A 15,881-nucleotide genomic window follows, 5' to 3' on the forward strand; every position below is an offset into this window, starting at 1 on the left:
TTTAATATTATAATATTATATTATATATATGAGTATATATATAATTTCCAAAGATTAGCAGCCATTATTCTAGAACAAAATCAGTTAAATATTTGCAATGGATTATATACTCAGAATTTCATTCACTCATTAAACAAAGAGCCAAAGGGCTTTCAAAGGAAAACAGTACAGCAAGTTGTTCTGTTTGTTGTTTTGTTCCATTTAAATCATTCTCTGTATAGACTACAAATGCATATAGATGTTTCTAAATGCTCTTTTTCAAGTTGGACTTTTTAAATATTCAAGCAAGGCACTCAGAATCGAAATCTAGTAAATCAGTTGCCACAATATAATGAAAAATTCATAATCACTGAACATTATTATGTAAACTACAGAAACCAAGTGATAGACAATGCTGATAATGGTTACTTTCTTTTCTGAAGTACACTCTTACAGTTTCGATCCATGTTGAAAAGATAGAGATGGCCATTTCAGTAATAAGTCTCTATGCACTGTTTCACTCTAATTTAAAATAAAGTTTTTAAAGTATTTTCAGAAATACTACAAGAGCTCTTTTAGTTTTTTCTTGTTTAGGATTTGTCTAGTATATAGTCTCCATCCTCCCATTAGTGACCACTTTGTCATTATATTTTGGTGTCACTATATTTAAGCATAACTGGAATTTTTAACTAATCTGTACCTAATTTTTAAATGCTTAGCTTAAACTTTTGACATTTATTGTGATTACTATATTTTAGATCAGTTTTTTTATATTATTCTGTGACTCCTATTTGCCCAACTGTTTTGGACTATTTCTTTTCCTGCCAGATAGTGGGTTCATCTCCTAATTCCCCTTTCTTTCTGCCCCCTTTGGGAGTTTTATGTTCCAATTCTATTCACTCATTCATGACCTTTAACATTTTAAATAAAATCGTGTTTAAATTTTAAAAATCTGAGGTTCATATCCTCAAGCAATACAAGAAACTCAGAATGCCCTAAATCTGATGGTATGGATTCTGCACCATTTGAAAATTAAGTTCCCTTACTTATAAAATTTGAAAATCAGAAAGGTCTTTAGCATAATTCCTATTTTTAAGGTCATAAATTGGTGGGTGAAATTAACTTACTATGATGAATGTGATTTAAACTTGAAGCAATCAAACGTTTTTCAACAAACATTTTGGTACACATAATTCCCTCTAACAAACTTTCTTAGGCTCCATGTTAAAAGCCACAATCCTTGGAACCATTAAAATAGAATTTAAAATGTCTCAGGAGTACTCAAGTCTTCTTAGGAAACTTAGAGAAAAATTCAGCTTTTTGATGACAAGTAGCAGAATAAAAACACATGACCTAAATGCTACTGTAACTTGCATGTAAATATTTGCTATTGGTATTATGTTTCAAAGTATACTGTCAAAAGTATCCCACTCTTTCGAAGTTCTTATTCAGCTACTAACTAGAACTATAATTTTATTTTTATTTTTAGACTGAACTAATACTATATAGCTTATAATTCTGCTTTCATACTAATCACCTTTCTTCCATGTTATGTTATTACTGTCCAGTATTCTACATTGATATTGCTTTTATACTCTCAAGGCTTTATGATTTTTATACAGTTAATCCTTGCTTAAAATTACTAACATATTTACTAATATCTTTGCTTAGTATTTCTCCTAACACTTCACTCCTTCCTTGTGGCCTTGATTTCATCCTTTACTAGTGTTTATGAGAATTACATGGGGTGGAATTATGCTAATTTCATTGAATATAAGGAGAAAACACCATGTCAAAACTTGACAAGTGGTAGTACCTTAAAATTGAGGTTCCATGTGAACACTAAGCCCTTTCAATGAACTTTTTGTATTCTGTTACTTTAAAGTCCATTGGTCTATCTTGCTCTTTTAAAGAATGTTCTCACCAGACATGATTTTGTAACATCATGCATTGGTCTCTTGGAATATGATTCACAGAGCTCTTTTAGTTTTTTCTTGTTTAGGATTTGTCTAGTATATAGTCTCCATCCTCCCATTAGTGACCACTTTGTCATTATATTTTGGTGTCACTATATTTAAGCATAACTGGAATTTTTTAACTAATCTGTACCTAATTTTTAAATGCTTAGCTTAAACTTTTGACATTTATTGTGAGCAGATCTTTCCAAAGTTAACATATTTTATAATTTTTTTAAATTACATTTGCAAATAACACCACAAATCTCATCAGAAAGTTGTGCTGTTATGTAATGATGGTAGATACAAGTTATTCCAAATTCCAATTTGCACTAGAAAAATCTAATTTTATAATTGGCAACAAATATTGCCAGTTCTTTTCCATAAAGTGACGGGCTTACTTTGTTCGTTTTTAATAAAATATCTGCCAACTGCCCAAGTCTGAATAATCATAATTTATGGATTAGTCATTCTTTTAGGTTAAAAAAGTGATATTCCACTAAAACAAAAAGTTATTCTTTCAAGTTAAAAAAAAAATAGCATTTTCTGAGTTGAGAACCAATTTGGCTTGTTGAAGAAACTGAACAGAGGTCATTATGACCAGAACGGAGTGGACAATGTGGGATGGATGGATGGATGGATGGATGGATGGATAAGATTATTCCAGGCCTTATGGACAGAAGTAAAACAATTTGGATTTTCTTCCTGGTGTAGAGGAAATCATGGAAGGACTTTTACAAGGTGGAATAGCAAAGTCAGAACTACATTTTGTTATGATTACTTCAGATGCCCTAGAGAGGAAGGGGCAAAAGCTGAAGCAAGAGAAAAATCCAGAGGAGACTGCTGTCCAGAATGAGATGACAGTAGTGTAAACTAAGAAGTGTACCCCAGACACAGGCAGGCGTGATGAGTTCCAGCTCCTTGCTGGAGGGAAGAAATCTGACACAGTAACAAAATCATACTTATATGTGAATTTCCTTTTCCCCAGATCATAAAGAAAGCATGCAGTTTCATCCTCCTCAGAGATGTCAGTCTCCAGTCCACCTCAGTCCTCAGGAAAATTCACTGCACTATAAAAACACAAACTGGAGGAAACCTTTCTCCACGAGGTCTGATGAAAAGGTAAAACAAATACTTCTCTTCAGTGTCTTTCTAGATGAACTTAGCATCAACAGAGAGCTTTATTGAACCATTCCTACATGGAGATCATCGTGGTTGGCTTTATTTTATTCCCCCTCAGGCTATATATTACTGATTTTTAATATTTTTACAGTGTTTTGTTATATTTTATACTGCTCTTCTAACCAGTCTTTAATTTGCACATTCTCAGATTCTTCAAGTGGCTTTAATTAATAAAAAAAAATAGAGATATCAAAGCCTGTGTTTTATATTCACTAGCTTTTTAGGACTAACAAGGATTTATATATTGCAATACTTTTGCCAATAAAAGAGCCACCTGCTATACACTGATTGCATTTGAACAGTCCAACAATTTATTGAGCACTTATTTTATGCCATATAATGTGCTAGAGGATATTGTCCCTGCCCCAGAGGAAACATAGAGCAAGGATAGGTGCTAATTCATAACAGATGTATTCTTGTTTGTCCTTCATCTATTTCCTGCTCTCTTTCTAAAATATTCACCATCCCTATTATCTTCTTGGATCATGCTGCACTTACATTTACAATGGGGATGGCGTGTGTGTCCATGCCCTTCCCTCCATTACTTTATAACATTGCTGATTAAATAAAGCCTTTCACTATAAAGCACAGAGGGATATGCTTCTTATGGGTCTCCATCCCATATCCCCCATATGCTTGGGGGGTCCTGCGATGGAGCTGAGAAAGTGTTTTAAGCAGAAGCAGAGCATATAAGGTATCTCTGGTCCAGTCTACAATCTTTGCACTATCCTAAAGGTCTTTTGCTGTCCTTATATTAATTTCTACCTTAATTCTAAAAGAGGTCTCAAACTCTTAAGTTAGACTTTGGGAAACTTTGGCACATACTTCTGTTACTGACCCTTGCTATGTACCTGGCTTCTCTTGCCTCTGTCATCTCCTTCATGAGCACTGAAATCCCTGAGTTCTAACCAGGTGTCTCTCCAAAGTATACCTCTCCCTGAGCATGGATTCCTCACAGGCATGGGAGAAGCTTGCACTAGATCCGGACTGCACTGATGTCAACAATTTCAATGCACCTTACGATCTGTGACCTACCCATGTACTATCAATAACAAGGTTTACTTATTAATATTCTTTGACTCTTTTTTCACTTTGTATCACTATTCTAAAGAAAAAGACAGTATTATGTGCCACAGATAGAAAGTAACTTTCAAACTAATTGCAACAATCCACTTCTGGGTATATATGCCTCAAAGAATTGAAGACAGGGACTCAGAGAGGTATTTGTACACCCCTGCTCATAGCAGCATTTTTCACAATAATGCCAAAAAGTAGAAATAATCCAAGTACTCACTTTGTATATATAAAACATTTATACGATATTAATAATAAAATGTAAACTATATATCTATATAATATTTCAATTATATATTTACATAATATATCTAATATAAATAATATATAATATACAAAATATATTAAAATATATAATATACATAAATAGGGATACAGCAGCGACTTTATATATATTTATTTATTATTTTATGTTATATTTGTATATAAAAATACATATATGTTTGTATTTATATTTCTATTTTATATATATATATATATATATATATATATTTATATATAGAGAGAATCCCTGCAGTATCCTGTTACATATATATATATATGTATATGTATAATGAGTATTTGGACTATTTCCACCTCCTGGTATAAACACACACACACACACACACATAACTTCAGTTTGTAATGATGACAAAGCTTTGGAGATGGACAGTGGTGATGTTTGCAAAACCATGAGAATGTACTTGATGTCACTGCATTATAAACTCAAAAATGGCTTAAATGCTAAATCTTATGTTATGTACATTTTACAACACTTTTAAGTCACTTTAGCTCAAACAAAACAAGGCCATTAAAATGGAGCAAGATCCCACCACTCACTAATGGTTCTCAGCATAAGGACTGTTCTTCTGTTGCAGAAGAGATCAGAAAAGCCAGAGAGATATTAAGGACATACTAGAACAAAAATGAAACATTCCCCTTGAATTTTTCAAAGGGCTAGAGAGAGAACTGAAAGGAGGCTACTTCTCCCCCAGGTAACTCAAGAGTTATTTAATGCTGTATCTGAGTACCACCTAAACTTGTCTGCCAGGACTCATGACCACACCTAAAGAAAACAGGACTATAAAATCTCTAAGTGCCTTCCAGTTTGAGCAAGTAAATAAAATCAGAATGGCTGAAATGCACCCTGACTGAGCCCTGCCAAGCCCCAGTCTATCTGAGAGACCCTCCAGAAGCAGCAGACTGCTCTGAGCTCTGAGAGCTCCCACTTGTGAGAGGGATAGGGCTCTGAGGCTCCTTTCTTTCTGGAGCCTGTGACGTGGCTTCTCAGGGGTCAAGCAGAGCTCCTCCTGTCTCTGGACCTTCCCAAGGGGGCAGGGACTAGGTAGAGGAAATTATTCCAAAGGGAGTCTTAAATAAGAGACGACTTTGCTCCCCAACTGGATGAAAGAGAATGGCAGAGCCAGGCAGGAGAAAAGGGTGAGGCATGGGGTGGTTTCTAGGCAGCAGGCCTGGCTCATGCCCTGAAGTGACGCATGTCCAGAGACCAGCGAGCACATCTGGCTGGCCGGACCCATGCACTCAGCCTGGAGGGAGGTAGCCGGTGAGGTGGCAGACTCAGGCTGGAGCTAGCTCATGCCTCTCCCAGTGGAACTCACATATGCTTGGTGGTGTACCCATTGCTGGAAGGATCTCCATTCCAGTATGCACTGGGAGGACCAGAGACTCAGATGGAGAGCACAAGAACCTGCTGTCCCTTACCTAGCTCTTGCTAACCATGTGACAGATGCTGACTCCTTAAGCCTGCACTATCCTGACATGCCTACCACACAGGATTATTATGGGAGTGGACTTGATAATGAATGAAGAATGGCCTTGGAAAGGCTGGACTCACACAGGGGACTGTTTAATGTTATCATCCTTGGAATCCAGTAAAGGAATTGTAGATTCATGGCACATCTCCCTGGCAGCCCTTTCTTCTGTTATGGTGGATTTTATCATCAAAATAAATGAGTTAGTATAATAGGGTATCATGGTACAGAGAGAAATCCAGAAGGCCAGGGTTCGAATCCCAGTTCTACCACATGTGACTTGACACAAGTGCTACAAAGACACTCTTGATCTGTGCCTTCCCCTCCCCTGCTGGTTTTTCAAGGACTAAGGTCACGCCAGCTTCACAAACAATACACCTCCCACCTTCTGCACCTTCAGCAGGTGCAGATTCAGAAAGCACTGGTAGATAGAGTGTTTATGACCCATTTTGAGCGTGGTGCCAAAGGGCCTTTCTCAATAGATGGGAGCAAAATTTCTCATTACTTTCAATGACAGACGGACTCTGTTGTGCCAGTTTCCTAGAACAGTAAGCTGTGGTTACTTTTCTTGTGTCCATTTCCAGATCCAGAGATAAAATTTTGGGGCTGCGTATTTACTATAAATCAAACTGTGGTTTGACCCTAATGGAACAAAAAGCACACTTTAGTTAATTAATTGATTAAAGTTAGTACTTCTTTTTGACCCTAAAATATTCACCATCTATCTGCACCGCAGGATGTCCAACGGAATGACTGGTACATCGGAGAACACAGTCGCCAGGCAGTGGAAGAGGCATTAAGGAAGGAGAACAAGGTAACACCTTGTAGAGGGGCCACTGCACCCTGTCTGCAGCCATCTCTGCCGAAAGGTCCCAGCACATAGCAAGCAGTGTGCTTTGATGCACCAGCCTGGATCTCTCAATGCTCAGGAGGTTGTCATTAAAAGGGGGAAATGGCTGTGTCACTTATTCATCTTGTGACTTGCCCTTCTTCCAAATTATCTTTAAGGAGGGTATGTGATATGATGAGCACTGGGTGTTATATGCAACTGATGAATTACTGAACTCTACCTCTAAAACTAATGATGTTGGCTAATTGAAATCTTTTTAAAAATATTTTTAAGTTTAGGTTTCTTTATGGATTAAATGAAACAGTTAAATGAACCCTAAGGAACGACTTTGGAGATCAGATGTGGAAGCTGGGGTATGAATGGTGGTCACCATGGAAAATGCCTTCCTTCTACTTTCTTCCCAGTTCATGTCATTACTAAAGGTCTGCCCAAAGTACAGGCAGGTCTTTTTAATTTTTTTTTAAGATTTTATTTATTTACTTATTTATTTATTTATTAGAGAAAGAGAAGGAGAGACAGAGAGCACAAGTAGGCAGAGTGGCAGGCAGAGAGAGAAGCCAGCTCCCTGTTGAGCAAGGAGCCCAATGTGGAACTCGATCCCAGGACCCTGGGATCATGACCTAAGCTGAAGGCAGTGGCTTAACCAACTGAGCCACCCAAGTGTCCCTAGAGGTGGGCCTTTATATCTCCTGTCTCCAGGAAGGGTACAGGGATCATGAATAATGTCCTAATCAGGATATGATAGGTTTCTGTATTAACTACCCCAAGTTCTCAGTTGCTTAGCATAGCAAAACTTTCTTGCTTGAGCTCTGTGATCTACAAAGGTTTGGGTGCATAGATCTAAGCTGGTAGAGACCATGTCTTCATGTGAGCTCACACCAATCACATGCTGGCCCTTACCACATCTTCTCAAAAGTAATACTCATCTCTGCTCACATTTCATTGGCCAAAGTGATTCACATGGCCAGGCCTAACTTCCAAGGGGGTGGACACAGACAAATCTACCATTTGTCCAAAAAGAGAAAAGACATGAAATTACTTAAGATCAGATCAAATGACACTAGAACCATCATCACCAAGAGCAAACAGTTATTAAATTACTATTCTATTATGAGCAGAGAGCTCTATTAGGCTGTGAGAAATCTCTCCAAAGTGACAGAAAGGTTCTCAAGACTGTTGGATCATCAAAACCTCTAACAAACCAGTGCAATGTTTGTTATTGAATGAGGAAATACAAAGATGGAGTTAGTTAATTAGTAAATGGGTGGATAAATGATAGGGCCCCGATAAAGTTTAGTAAAATGTAGCTCTCAGAAATGATATTGTGAAATTAAATGAGATAAATTAGATGTTAGTTTCTAGGGTAAATTGAATGATGCCCCCTGACAAGAAACCCCAGACCTAATCCCCAGACCTTGTGAATACACCTCCTTACTTGGAAAAAGGGCTTTGCATGTGTGATTAAATTAAGAATCTTGAGATGAGGACACTATCTTGTATGAGCTGAGCAGATTCTAAGTAATCACAAGAATCCTTAGAAGAGGAAGACGTGGGGGTTCTAAGTGAAGGACCCCTGGCGGCCTCTGGAAGAAAAAAGTCAAGGAAACGCATTCTTCCCGAGGGCCTCCAGAAGGACACCAATACTACGACCCTTGCTTTTAGCCCCGTCAAACCCTTATCAGACCTCAGCCTCCAGAACTGTAGGAGAATAAATTTGTGTTTTAGTCCATGAAGTTCATGGTAGATTGTTCTAACAGCAGGAGGAAACTAACACAGTTGCTAACAAAGTATCCCAAACATATTAGAAGTCCACAGAACAATCTCATTTTCTACATAAGGAACCGGAGTCTAAATCAAGGTCTCAGTCATAAAGAGGAAAAAGTGGAAAAGGGGACAGAACCTATATTCAAGATCAGTGCTCTTTCCACAAAACCACAGCTGCCTATAGTAGTCATCACAGTTCTTTACTTTCCATTGGATAGCCGTAGGTGGCTAGGTGATGCCCTGCCTACACGACCCTCCCTGACCCCTCCCCAGGGAATCCCACCCTAGTTGACGTCTCCTGGGTAGATGGGGGAGCAGGATGTCAGCTCCAACCTTGCTTCCTCATCCTGGCTAACCAGCACCAAATGAGTCACTATACTCTCTGAGCTGTTTGCCAACAGAAAAATTACACTGAGCGGACCTGCTTCCAGGAGCCGCTGTGTGGATCGTGCTAAAAGACCAACATATGCACCCCTAATGTCCTTCCAGCAACATCTGGGCACTCAGTCAAGGCTCCTTTTGCCACCCCCTCCCCCTGTGTGCCTGTTTCTGCCCAAAAAACACTGAGAAAACTGCATCTCAGTTGCATGACTTCATCTTTTCCTATTCTGTTTGTCTCAGTTTTGCTAAAACATGTTTCTAATTAATGAAAGATAATTTCATTTAAATTGCAGGATTGCCTAGATTCATGGTGACAAACTCATCACAGAGGTTAAGATGATAAATCCAAAAATTTGTTCCGTGTCTTGGCGTCTTCTCCCTTCCTGATCTTGGGCAATGTTCTGTGCTTGAATCTTAAGGCTTCAATTACCGCTGAATGTTTTATGTAGAACAAGTTCCAGAAGATTCTTCAACCCCACTTTATGTACTCAGAGGCTAATATATTTAAAGGGCAAAAACTTGGACTAGACTATTAGGTAATCTACTAACTAGCCATGAGGCATTAGTGGATTCACTTAAGCAATTAAGACCCTACTTCCCTTATCTGTAAAATGGGGATAAAATAACTTCTCAAATTTTATGTAAACATCACATGAAATAATGTTGTAAAATGCTTAGTATCTTTTTTTTAAAGATTGTATTTACTTATTTGAGAGGGAGAGAGTGCGCGCACAAGCAGGAGGAAGGGGGCAGAGAGAGAGAGAGAAGCAGACTCTCTATTCAGGAGGAAGCCCAACGAGGGGCTTGATCCCAGGACCCTGAGATCATGACCTAAGCCAAAGGCAGACAGTTAACTGATTGAGCCACCCAGGTGACCCTAAAATGCAACTTGAGAGCAAGTCGCAATAAACCCTAGCTATCAGAATTATCACATGTCTACAGTTTCTTAGTATTATTTATAAACAATATATTTATAGTATTAGTATAAGTATTATAATCATTATTCTCTGTATCTATAATGATAAATATTAGTTTTGCATAATAGGTATATATAGATATAAGATATAGTCTACATGGAGATAACTATATGTAACAATTAGTTATAAACATAAATTATTATATGTAATATCTATCTATAAAAAATAGTAAGTCCTCACACACCTAATTAGATCTATTCTAGATTATTTGTAACCATCTATGTAAGAATCTATGCAATTACAGCTACAGATTTTTCAATACTTTTCATCATACAAAAGGCACAGTGTAGCCACAAAACCAGCATTGCGGGGTGCTTCTGTTTAGGAGACTTACTCCATTTCCTAGCCTTTAATGACCAGACCTCCAGCCTCAGCTATTCCCCAGGTGGGCCTGGTCCCTGCAGTGTGGCTCTTCACAGCCCTCAAGCCATCTCACACTGCTGACCTTCTTTTGGAAACTCCCCATCTCCTCCCTTGGCTCCCGTCACACTGAAGCTTCTGGGTGTCCTTCCCAATCCCTCTTCTGTCTCCTCTTCTTCCCCTGCACCTGCCTTCCCCTCACCAGAGTCTATGTTAGCCCCTCCCTCATATGTCTGCTCATGCTGCTACCAATGACTGAAACCCCACATCTTTTGGGGGGACCCTAGCCCTATATTAACATCTCCCCACTCACAGGCCCCTTGTATTATGCTAAAAGCCTCCCTTGCTAAAGCTTGCAGTGGCTTCCACTGTCTCTAGACTAACACCTGAGCATCAGGCAGAACAGGATATATGGGAACAGGGAAGGTGAAGAAAGCACGCCTAGGAGGGGAGGTGGAGAGCTTCTCCATGCAGATGAGGTGGCCTGTGTGAAAGCTGAGAGCCCAAAAGCAAGAGGTGCCTTTCGGAAACCTTGGCTGGAGCCAGAGTTTTCAGAAACCAAACCCCAAGACAGGCTGGAGCATTTATCCCCAAACATCATGCTAAGGTTGTAGACACGACATTGATGCCAGTGGGGGACAGTGTAAGATTTGGAAGAAGGGGATGTCCTGATCTGACTGGTACACTTTTTAGAAAGTAACAAGAAACCTTACATGGGCTGACCCTCAAATATGCATTGAATGAAATTTCACGAAGAACTGTTTTGCCAAAAAACAAGCCACATGGGAACGTGGCACAGACAAGTGTCACTACAGCCAACACCATCAGGCCTGGGATGCTGGCCTGCCTGAGATAAAACCATTCTTCCTTCTGCTTCAGGATGGCACTTTCTTGGTCCGAGACTGTTCCACAAAATCCAGGGCAGAACCCTACGTGCTGGTGGTGTTTTATGGGAACAAAGTCTACAATGTGAAAATCCGTTTCCTGGAGAAGAATCAGCAGTTTGCCCTGGGGACAGGACTGAGGGGAGATGAGGTGGGTATGACCTGACAGCTTCCCTTTCCCAGATCAAAGACAGCAAGGGGAGACTGCGAGGAATGCTGGCCAAGTCACCCATCATATCCCCATGACTGCTTGGTGGGGGAGAAAAGAATGCCACCCTGGAGGTGGAGACTAACTCCCTTCCAGCTCCTTCTACAAGCATCCCTGCCCACCTTAAACTTCAGCCCATGGGCCCCAGCCACTCCTGACCATTCCATCCCCTGTCCATGCAGATCTGCCCATCGAAGGAAAGTCATTCTGCAGGACATATCCAAATTCTGCCTCCCCGGGGGTCTCCCCTGAAGCTGAAGTTAGTGTTAACACCACATTCCTTCCCCACCCCCACGCCAAACCCCCACAGCTGGCATTCCACACCCTACCTGCTGGCATGAGGAACACTTAGTTGTGTCTCCAAATTGAACGTGCGCTCAATCACAGTATGCGGTGCCATGTTGGGCATGCCCGTCCTCAGTACAGACCTGCTGACAGGCGGCTTCAGGAGAGAATCCATCAGTTAAGGTCTTCCAGATTCACTGCATAAAAACAAAGGAGGAAGGAGACTGGTTTTTGCTGAGTGTGCTTGCAGTCGGCCTGGTCTCCGTATCACCTCGCGTGAACCCTTGACGACTCCTTACTACAACAATTGCTCCAACCTTAGAGGTAGGGAAACTGAGGCTCAGAAAGTTATGTAAATGGCTAGAGACACAGGAGTACTGAGAGGGTGAGGAGAAGCTACTCTTTCAACTCTTCTTGAAAGGAAGGTGGGACTGGAAGGGAAGGGTAGGGGGCAAGTTCTGCATCACCGCTTACTAAGTATGTGAGCTCAGACCAGTCACTTAATGTCTCTGGGCTTTAGTTTCTTCAAAGTGAAATGCAATGTTCTTTTCTTGTCCAGACTTCTCTAATTCAGGAATTTTCATTTAGCATCTCCAGACCTCAGTGTTATCCGTTGGTCTATATTATGTACTGACTTGTGCCCCCCACCCCCGACTCCTCCCAGATCCCTGTGTTGAAGCCTTAACCCCTAGGACCTCCAAATAGAACTGTATTTGGAGCTAAAGTCTTTAAAGAGGGGATGAAGGTAAAATGAGGTCACGTATGTGGGCCCTAGAACAGTATGTCTGGTGTCTCTGTAAGGAGATTAGGACACAGACATGCACAGACATAAGGTCACAGCAAGAGGACGGTGCCTACACAGCAAGAAGAGAGGCCTCAGGTAGAACCAACCCTGCCAACACGTTGATCTTGGACTTCTAGACTCCTGGACTGTTGTTCAGGTGCCCCCACCCTGCCCCTTCTGCGGCCCTTTGTCATGGAGGACTGAGAAAACAAATCCAGCATAGATCCAGAACTTTCACACAACTATCCATTGTGAGATCAAAGTGAAGGACAGTAGAGATCAAAGTGAAGGACACGGCCAGGGCTGCCAGAGCGCATCAGGAACGTGTGTATGTGAGGATCCCATTAGGGGCTGCGTGAAGACCGCAGCTTAAACCCAGTATCCGACCCAGAGCCCTTTCGGAGTATCGCACGTAGCTGGAGAGGTGTGGTCCACACCGGCCTTTTCAAGAGCCTGGGAAAGTCTGGTCATAATTGAGAGTGAGAGTGGAGAGAGATTAATACATAAATCTGCTAAGTGCAGCCACACTGAGAGAAGACAGCAAAGATGAAGAGAATAGCCAATATTCCCTTTCGTGATGAGGATTAGTGACTTAACGAATGTACCCCATTCTGAGCCAGCCTGACACTTAGCAAGCCCATGGTAGATGTGAGTTATTATGCTTTCATTCTTATTCCCGGATGTAATAACTGGGGTACAGTTCCCCGGAACCAGATGCATATGGTTAGTGGACATTCCAGTTCAGTCTCCCTCCAACCTTTCTAGCTTCTTCCACCTCCTAGAATTTCCCATGTTCTTTAAAAAAAAAAAAAAAAAAAAAAAGTTGTATTGTGACTTTTAAATGATCGGGACACAGAGCAAGTGGAAATCATGCGCCCTGACCCGCAGGGCCTCTGCGAGATGCTGTGTCACTTGCTCTCTTACCTGGACCTCAAAAAACCTCAGAGAAGGGTGCATTACTGAGACCCATTTACCAGTGAGGACACAACAGTGAGGACCTAAAGAGGTCACAACAGCTTTCCCCCTACTTGCCACACTTTGGTCTGCTCCTAACAGAGGAGACGGCGATCTTACTCCGGATGACATCTGAATAGCGTTGAATCAGATCGTAAGCCAGTTCCCGCCTCAGCAGGGAAGCGCTTGCCAACTATGACAGCCCAGATTAGACCGTCAGCTTCCAGGTGAGCTGCTCTAATTATCGGCACCAAGGACCCCTCAAGGATTCAAATGCCTATTTTAAGAAAACCCTTTTTGGGTTATTCCGGAGTCTTCTCCTCCCATTCGTTTCCCCCCCAAGCCAGCCTCCTTTTTCCTACATTTATTTAACACCTGCATGTTTGCCGTGCACAAGGCCTATCCTATGCCGTGAACAATTACTAATTAACTTCAGCAATGTATTCCTTCCTGGACAACCTGCGACGATGGTGCCACCGATATTTCCACTTAACAGTGACAGTGAGACACAAATGTTAAGTAACGGGCCCCCCAGTCACAGCAGGTACAGGGCAAGACTGGGCTTCATTTTTCATTCTGCTAAAATACTCCTATGGTCTCGGGTAACATCGTGACCAAATGCCAAAAACCAGTAGCCTGCCCGGAAACCGTCCAGAGTGCGGGGTGAAGGAGAGTTAACACTTTCGTGAAACTTACTGTGCACCAGACACCAGATGAGAAAGGACACTTCCCAACTGTACACTTTTCCTGCCTCGCGAGCCGGACGCTGGTGCCAGACTGGGCCAGTCTAGCTTGCTCTCAGCTCCCTCCTGCCCCTCACCAGCCACGGGAGCCCCCACTCTGCTGGGGAAGACGCTCCCAGTTTTACAAAAAGGAGAGAGAATGTGATACAGGAAGGCTCTGCTGAGTGCAAGCCAACCCCAGCTACTTCCTCTGGGGCTTGCATAAAGAAATAGTATCTTAGTTTGACTCTGCGGGAGCAAGGTGATGAGATACAGGGTTGTCAAAGATAATTTTGGTTTTGTGTGACTTTTGGGCTGCCTTGCAAACTTGAGAATTTAACCACACATCCAACACAGTGACACCCCTCTCAAGGGAGTTATTACATCTTAGATGAGGTGACATAAACACAGTCACGTAGACACTCAGACACACAGAGGCAGGTGCTTAGTGAGTAGGGGTTTCCGTCAGAAATGATTCCCAAGTGCCTCTGCCTTGGGTCTGTGCCCCCGGGGAACTAGTGAGGCACAGCCCTCCCCAGGATGTGAGGGTGGCAGGGGATGCCTGGACAAGGCTCCAGAAAGCGAGCATGCCAACATCTTCTCAAGCACAGAAGGGAAGCAAACCCACCCACATCTCCCAAGAATAGGCCTGGGGAGGTCCATTTTGCTGCATTGGTAGGTGTTTGTGTCATCCTGTCAGCCACGTGGCTAGAACCTCATGTCTGAATTTAGATTTAGGAAAGACCCCCGTGTCTTCATGCCCTGGGTCCTCTAACAGAGCACCACCAAGTTGGTGACTTCAAACATCAGAAATGCCTTCTCTTGTGGTTTTGGCAGCCAGACATCTGAAATCGAAGTATCAGCAGGGCTTCTGGACATGGAGGGAAGGTCCCTCCTTGCCCCTTTCAGCTGCTGGTGGCTGTGGGCAAGCCTCAGCTCCTTGTCCCATGGGTCCTATCGCCCTAATCTCTGCATCTGCTCTAATCTCTTCCTCTTCTCTGGATGAATCTCCTCCCTGTGCTTCAATCTGGTACGGGTATGCATGACTGCTTTTAGGGATAACCCAGAATTCCCTCCTCCTAGGAAGATCCTCAACTGACCCCATCTTTTTTTAAAAAATTAACATATAATATATTATTTGCCCCAGGGGTACAGGTCTGTGAATCATCAGGCTTACACATTTCACAGCTTTCACCATAGCACATACCCTCCCCAATGTCCATAACCCAACCACCCTCTCCATATTCCCCCCAGCAACCCTCAGTTTGTTTCCTGAGATTGAGTCTCTTATGGTCTGTCTCCCTTCCGATCACATCTTGTTTCATTTTTTCCTTCCCTACACCCCACAACCCCCCACCCTGCCTCTCAAATTCCTCGGAGAGATCATATGATAATTGTCTTTCTTTGATTGACTTATTTCGCTCACCATAGTACCCTCTAATTCCACCCACATCATTGCAAAGGGCAAGATTTCATTTTTGATGACTGCACAGTATTCCACTGTATATATGTATGTATGTATGTATATGTGTGTATATACATACACACACATACATGCACACACACATATACATATATATACCACATCTTCTTTATCCATTCATCTGTTGATAGACATCTGGGTTCCTTCCATAGTTTGGCTATTGTGGACATTGCTGCCATAATCATTGGGGTGCACGTGCCCTTTCTGATCACTACATTTGTATCTTTAGGGTAAATACCCAGTAGTGCAATTGCTTTAACTGATTCCATCTTTTGTCATGAGAAATAC

The 15,881-nt window shown here is 41.7% G+C and overlaps 1 protein-coding gene and 1 long non-coding RNA gene across 4 annotated transcripts in view; one reads left to right on the forward strand and one right to left on the reverse strand.

Annotated features, from left to right (window-relative positions):
- The window catches only part of CLNK (cytokine dependent hematopoietic cell linker), a 174,382-nt gene that overhangs the window by 151,134 nt on the left and 7,367 nt on the right, over positions 1–15,881 (forward strand). The window contains exons 16-18 of the mRNA XM_059165328.1: positions 2,923–3,056; positions 6,678–6,755; positions 11,153–11,308. Coding sequence (XP_059021311.1) covers positions 2,923–3,056; positions 6,678–6,755; positions 11,153–11,308 — 368 coding nt within the window. The remainder of the gene's footprint in view (positions 1–2,922; positions 3,057–6,677; positions 6,756–11,152; positions 11,309–15,881) is intronic.
- The window catches only part of LOC131826129 (uncharacterized), a 125,376-nt gene that overhangs the window by 85,311 nt on the left and 24,184 nt on the right, over positions 1–15,881 (reverse strand). For all 3 annotated transcript variants that reach the window (XR_009351428.1, XR_009351434.1, XR_009351440.1), the window contains exon 2: positions 11,695–11,847. This is a non-coding gene — a long non-coding RNA (uncharacterized LOC131826129). The remainder of the gene's footprint in view (positions 1–11,694; positions 11,848–15,881) is intronic.

The sequence above is a fragment of the Mustela lutreola genome, chromosome 1, assembly GCF_030435805.1.
Source record: "Mustela lutreola isolate mMusLut2 chromosome 1, mMusLut2.pri, whole genome shotgun sequence".
Classification (NCBI taxonomy): Eukaryota; Metazoa; Chordata; class Mammalia; order Carnivora; family Mustelidae; genus Mustela; species Mustela lutreola.